The sequence below is a fragment of the Humulus lupulus genome, chromosome 7 (genome assembly GCF_963169125.1).
Source record: "Humulus lupulus chromosome 7, drHumLupu1.1, whole genome shotgun sequence".
Lineage (NCBI taxonomy): Eukaryota > Viridiplantae > Streptophyta > Magnoliopsida > Rosales > Cannabaceae > Humulus > Humulus lupulus.
The window spans coordinates 104,127,209-104,134,266 of NC_084799.1; the positions used below are offsets into that span (position 1 = coordinate 104,127,209).

The 7,058-nt window shown below is 35.2% G+C and overlaps 1 protein-coding gene across 1 annotated transcript; it reads left to right on the forward strand.

Annotated features, from left to right (window-relative positions):
- The first annotated feature begins 2,718 nt into the window (after window positions 1–2,718).
- Window positions 2,719–6,326, forward strand: LOC133792038 (actin-related protein 8-like). Its single transcript, XM_062229949.1, has 7 exons — window positions 2,719–2,805; window positions 2,890–2,951; window positions 3,114–3,211; window positions 3,725–3,806; window positions 4,076–4,218; window positions 4,488–4,636; window positions 6,113–6,326. The coding sequence occupies exons 1-7, from the start codon at window positions 2,732–2,734 to the stop codon at window positions 6,324–6,326; spliced, it is 822 nt and encodes a 273-aa protein (XP_062085933.1). The 5' UTR covers window positions 2,719–2,731.
- Window positions 6,327–7,058: the final 732 nt, after the last annotated feature.

Sequence of the window (7,058 nt, forward strand, 5' to 3'; positions counted from 1 at the left end):
TATGACATATTTCTAGAAAAAGGTTGTGAATAGGTCACTATCAAATTAAGTCATGTTATTAGACACAATCTTTTTTGGGAGTCCAAAACTGCATAAGATGTTCTTCACGACAAAATTTAAGACTCTCTTTGAGGTTATAGTCGTCAGGGGCTCGGCCTCAAATCACTTAGTAAAGTAGTCAATGGTAACAACCGCGTAGCAAACTCCTCCCTATCTAATTGGCAACGAGCCTATTAAGTCGATTCCTCATACAAAAAATGGCCAAGGTGATGAAATCATGGTCAACTCCATGGGTGCTGCATGAGCAATAGTGGTAAAACGTTGACACTTATCGCACTTTAGGACATACAAGGTCGAGTCCTTCTTTAGTGTAAGCCAAAAAAAGCCTTGCCTTAATACCTTCAAAGCCAAGTTTTGCCCCCCAGCATGGTCTCCGCAAAACCCTTCATGTACTTCTCGAAGGATGGTTTGTGCTTCCTTGGGTAGAACACATCGCAGGAGGGGTAATGAATGGCCTCGCCTGTAGAAAGTTCCTTCGATCATAACATACCGTGGGATCTAATACAATAATTTTCTTGCATTCTTTCAATCTTCTGGTATTTTACTGGTTGTGAGGTACTTGACAATAGGAGTCATCTAAGTCTATTCTGTGCAAATTACTCCAACTTCCACTGACTCATTCTCGATGCTTGGTTGTTCCAAGAACTCTTCAGGAACCACATTTAATGTGTCTTCTTCCTTGGTGGTGGTGTGTCGAGCTAAAGCATCATCATTAGTGTTCTGTTGCCGAGGGACCTGCTCGACGGAATAGAACTCAAATTCAGACAGTTCACCTTTAACCTTAGCTAGATAAGCTGCCATTTTAATTTGTCGAGCTTGGTACTCCCCTAATACTTGATTAACCATGAGATGAGAATCACTAAAGCATTGAATTTCTCTTGCTTTCAACTCCTTTGTTATCCAAACTCTGGCCAATAATGCCTTGCACTCCGCTTCATTGTTGGAGGCGTCAAAACCAAATTTGAGAGTCGTATGGCGATGTCCTTCGGGGAAAATTTAAATTATTCCAGCTCCAGACCCGTTCTCGTTTGACGATCCATCAACGAAGAGTTTCCACCACTACAACAATATTTAGTATATATTACATTAAAGAATAGCATATCTTTAGAAGTGCTATTATTAAGTGGGGGATTAAAAACACACGGGGGTCTGATTTTGGCGCCATATGACTAAAAACTCAGGCCCCAAAATGAATTTCTGCCGAATTCCCTTTCTCTCAGCCTTTCTCTAAGTTACCCTTTCTCTCAGCCTCCATCTCTCACTCACGAAGACTCACTCTGCCCTCTCCGCCCTCTACGCCCTCCCGAAGACTCACCGCCCTCACGAGGTCTCTCCGCCCTCAACTCATCTCTGCCTCACCGCCCTCATGGAGTCTCTCCGCCCTCACCGCCCTCACGAAGTCTCTCCGCCCTCAACTCATCTCTGCCTCACGAAGACTCGCTCCAGAGTGGAGCTCTTTCTCCGCCTCACGAAGTCACTCTCCAGAGTGGAGCTTCTCTGCCTCACGAGTTCTCTGCCTCATGCCCACTATCTCAGGTTTGTTTCTCTCATCCCTGATAATATAAATTGTTGGCTGAATGTTGTAGATTGATATGATAAAAAACCCATCTTTGATAGAAACTAGGTTGATATGCAAGATAACTGTTGTGAAAGAACTTTCTAAGAGCTGTTGACAGAATAAGAGATGAACTTTGAGGAAGATAACTGTTGTGAAAGAACACCACAGATCTTGAAAATATTGATAATTGTTGGCTGAATGTTGTAGATTGTTATGTCACAGCTATTTTCCCAGAACACCACAGATCTTGAAAATATGGCTTTTAAGAAGTTAGTAAATTGAAAAGCTTGAAACATTATTAAGCATTAAAGGTTTCACGAGGACTTGATTCCGAAGTACTCCTACCCATATGATTGACATTTAATTATTTTCAGTGTTTCATAAACTGTTTATTTTTTAGTATTTATGCATGACTGCTAACTTAGTCTCTTTTCTCTTTGATGGCTTTCCCATGGATCCTTTCCACGTAACTTTACAGCAAGAGATAGATTTACTGAAGGTACTGTTATCTTGCTTGTATGACTCAAGTAGCGTGTATTAATTATGCAGTTTTGAAATCACAAATAAGAAAGATTGGTTGATGCATGCCAAAACCTGCAGCTTAGCAATGAAACTTTTGAGATATAAACTGAGGACTTCCATTTTAGTTAAACACCATGGATAGCTATCACTTCATTGTTATGTTCTTTCACTTGAGTTGAATCCTACAACTAGCATCCTTGGAAGAAGGTGAATGGTCAGAGACTGATAAACCTTATTATCTTTTGCAGAATTTGAACCACAAAAATATTGTGAAATATCTTGGATCCTTAAAGACTAAGAGTCACCTCCACATAATTCTTGAGTAAGTGGATGTAAAACTTGTGTATGATATTTAATTGTGTGACTTTTATTTTGGAAAGTCCTATTATTTACTCCGGTTAAAATTTGTAGATATGTCGAAATTGGTTTCTGTTTGGCTCATGAATCAATACCAGAGATAGGATTTATTATTTTTTCCATCTGTGCGCTCTGCTACTTTCTTGGTCACCTTTTAACTACCAGCTTCAAAGTTTCATCATTCATTCATTCTTTAACCACGACTATGTGTAATCCCAATTGTCACTTTCTCATATGCAGGAATTTGGTAACATTGAGTCTCCAATGTATACCAGACTTAGACAGTTTTTTTCCACTATTTATAGCAGGTAGCTCCTCTCTTTTTCTTTGCTTTGGCTTTCATGAAATGAGCTTCTTTACTCACATATGTATATTTGATATGTCTTTTACAAGATGCAGGTAAGAGCACCATCACAGCCAGTGGTTGTGTCTACAACAATATTGCATTATGATGGTCAGCTTCTATATATTCATTGCCTTTTCTGTAATTTAGATAGTTCAATTTTGTTTGAAGTTTGGTCATGTAATTCCTTAGTGAGACACTTGAGAATTGTGTGTTTTTCTTGTTTGAGACACTTTCTGTCCTTATGATGTGGTTTCTGTCTTTTTATTGCAGATACTGAATCTGCAAAAGCATCAAGACGGCAACTCAAGGAAGCTATATATACAGCACTATTTAACATGAATGTTCCTGCTGTTTGTGCAATTAATCAGGTAAATTTCGCTAAGCCTTAACTTGCCACTGTTGTTTAATATTCTAAATTATTTAATACTAAAAGAAATAAGAGTAATTTTTTATTTTTTTAAAACTAGGATTCCGCTAACAATTTCTATGTAGGTATCCAAGACAAACTTAAACCTCATACCTTGTGATATAGCAAGCCATATGCCTTATCATTTGAGCTACCCCTCTTTAGTAAAGAATTAAGATTAGTTTGTTTCATGAAAAAATGACATTTACCATCGGATATAGATTTAGAGTCCTTGATCCAATTTTCATTCTTCATTTTCCTTTTGTAAAGCAAGCTTCTGTGACTTGAGTGGTCGACAATCCTGAACAGGCACCAAATTTACTTATTAACACTATAAGCTGAGATGCTTTATGTACTTATGCTTGTTTATGAGTAATTTGGACCTTTTTCTTTTGGCTTAAAATGTTCGATTGATTCTTTGATAGATGTTTTTTATTTGTAAGATCTTATCCATTTTGTGTTTTTGAAAATGTAGGCAACTTTAGCTTTGTATGTTGCTAGAAGAACTTCAGGAATTGTTGTAAATATTGGGTTTCAAGTCACATCAGTTGTTCCAAGTAAGGAGTGATAGTTTCTCTTTTATCTTTTATATGCTTTATTCTTCCTTAAACTATCAACAAGGTTTCATTTACCTATGATATATACTGATTAGCCCTGCAGTATAAGTTACAGTTTTAACTTTCCATGCAGCCTTGCTGCTTTTATTCTTTTTTTTTTCATTTTCATTCTATGGATTTTTCAGTGCTTTCTTTTATATCATATCTTGGTTGCATTCAATGTTTGGGGATCTGAAATATACTCTTTTCTTTTCTTTTTCAGCTTCTAGTTTTACATGGTAAAGTAATGCGCAAAGTGGGTGTGGAGGTTGTGGGACTGGGAGCACTAAAACTTACCGGGTTTCTTAAGGAGTTGATGCAACAGAACAATATTAGTTTTGAATCACTGTACACCGTTCGCACTTTCAAAGAGGTACAAGTTTTGCTTGTTTCTTGAGTGCAGAATATTGTTGTTGAATATTTATCCTCGTTTTTCGTGACTGTAGTTATTCTGTTTTAATACTAACAGCTTTCCACCCTCAAAGAAAATATTTTGCTCATGGTACATTAAACTACTAATACCATTAGTATCCTGTGTTTTAGTGGAATGTTTCAATTTTGTTTTCTACTGCTTTTCTCTCTCATTTTTGTAAGGAGACCTTGTTGAAGCTGAGTTCTATTTATGACCTTATTTCTATACAGAATCTCTGTTATGTTGCCTATGATTATGAGGCTGAGCTACTCAAAGATACACGAGCATCATCTGAGGCAGCAGGAGAAGGTCAGTTCACTCTTTCAAAAGAGCAGTTTCAAACAGGAGAAATCTTATTCCAGCCACGAATGGCAGGAGTGTAAGTTCTGGAACTTATAATATTTATTGCTTCTCGAGCACTGTCAAGAAAGTTCCAACTGTGTGGATGCATGTGAGTGTGTGTGTGTGCTGCAAGGATATTAAAACTTCTACCATATAATTCATCAAAAAAGATGTCTAGAAATGCTTTATGTCTTGATTCTAGGCGTTAAAAATGTGACGAGAATACAGTTCTTCTAAGAGAATATAATTGAGACTTCATGAAAGTATAATGTTTAAATTGTGAAAAACATATGAATAATATGCATATAATCAGGTAGTTGTTTCATTATTCTTCTGCAAATTTGGTACAGCTAATTTTGTTTTTCACTAGAATTGGAACTCTATAATATTGTAGTTTTTGTAAGTTACTATTATGTCTAGAATAAGGATAGTGGTATTTGTATATCTCATGTATTAATGACCACATAATTCCAACAAATGTATACATAAATAATAACCAGGCAATTAAAATATAACAAGTTACAGACGTCTACTTGACACATGTTTATCTTATAAACCAGAAGACAGTTGATGAATTTATAAGTTACTAATTTGCTCTCGACAACCTTTTGTTTCTTACTAACTTACATGCAGTAAAACACTTTACTTGAACCTGGTTAGGCCATTGTAACCCATGAACACTATTTATGTCTTCCCAAGTTGGTATCCTAGTGCAATATGAACCTTAATTTCAGGCCATCAAACAATGAAACCATTTGAACAATTTCATAAATTTCAAGTCAAATTCTTTAACTTAATTCCACCAAATAGAAAACCCAACATCATGATTGCTTCAGATCTCAGGAACCATGTAGAATAAACCAATAGCTATCTATACAAGCAAAATTTATAACTAAGAATTAAAACTCATTTTAAAAAAATATATACATATTGACAAATGCATATACCTGTTAAGGATCATTATAGCCAAGAAAAACTTGGAAAACATCACTGTCAAGAGGCATGTCTACTGTTTTATGACCTTTCCTAACAAAAGTGCTTGTTTCACTTCCATTATAGATCAAGGAACCAACAAAAAACTGGTACTAAAATAAAGTAACACACTATTGAAGAATATTAAGTATTATATTTTAAAATAAGAAGAATATTCAGCAAAATACAAATAAACAAAATTAAATATCAACAGTTTCAATGAAAGAGCTTACACTCTAATGTTCTACCAAGGCTATTGTTAGGGAAACTCTTTTATGTCATTAAAAAAAAAAGAAAGAGAAGAAAAACTCTAGTCTTTTTTAATCAGGTAAGTGATCAAATAATGATAGAATTTTTTAAATAACCCAATAAAAATGACAATACACAATGACAATACTGTCAATGCATGTATATGGAAAGGTTCACAACACACCAACTTATAGCTATCAAATTGATTCAAACAAACATTATTTGAAACTGGCATGATGGATGGTGAAATTGGAAGCATTTAATCATAACTTTTACAAATGAAAATGAAAAGTCTGAAGCATCAAGTGTTGGCTGCTGCATTGGCAGCTGCTGTGTACATGGTTTGGAGAAATAGAAATCTGTGTGTGTTTGAGATGAGATCTTTGGCTATTGGTCCTGTAATTCAGCTGATTAAGTTCAGTATTAGATCTAGACTAGCCAGGTTGCCTAAGCTGAAAGTGAGGACTAGTGAGGTGGCGTTCTTAGAGGCTATTACTCAGTTGTAACTGTTTTTGTTTGGCTATTTGAGCTTGGTTTGTTTTCTTGCTGGTTTATTGCTTTTTTAGGTCCTGTGTGGAGGCGTTCTTAGGGGCTATTTCTCAGTAGTTTCTGTTTTTGTTTGGCTCTTTGAGCTTGGTTTGTAATCTTGCTGGTTTGTTCAATATATTCATTTTTTCCATAAAAAAAGAAAAAAGATAATGGGTGGTTAAAAGAAGACATTACACTGTAAAATAAGCAGACAGACAAGCTCTGAAATAATTTGGTACCAAATAAATATAAAGTTCTTTTAAAGATAGTGTTGTGATATTGGGTTTAGTAGGGAATTTTATTCCATGTAAGTAACTGTCTTTGGTATGTGGTGATGGCTGCACGGCTGTCTTATTTGGTAATGAAATTCTAATTCATTAATTGAACCACTTTTAGATAAGAATTATTTGTTCTTATCTCATGTAATTGTTATTAATTTTAGACTATTTCAGTAAAAAAAAATATAGTACATTTGACAATTTAATTATTTTGTTTTCTATCCATTTCATAAAACCCATTTCAACATTCCATCCTCCATCCCAATCTGTAGTTTCATAAAACAATACCTGGTCATAATCATATTGGAATAATCTTACTACATCAGGAGTACAGCTATTGCTTATGGTTAAATAGTTTGATGACATTTCCTGGTCATGATATGGTGCTTATGGTTAAACAGTTTGATGACATTTCATGTTGATCAAGAATAA

Bases quoted from the DNA above. Each gene is read 5' to 3' on its own strand.
- LOC133792038 (XM_062229949.1), top strand. From the start codon at position 2,732: ATGCAGGAATTTGGTAACATTGAGTCTCCAATGTATACCAGACTTAGA. The intron at 2,806-2,889 runs GTAGCTCCTCTC...TGTCTTTTACAA, and splicing joins TTTTCCACTATTTATAGCAG to GATGCAGGTAAGAGCACCAT. The intron at 3,807-4,075 runs GTAAGGAGTGAT...TTCAGCTTCTAG, and splicing joins AGTCACATCAGTTGTTCCAA to TTTTACATGGTAAAGTAATG.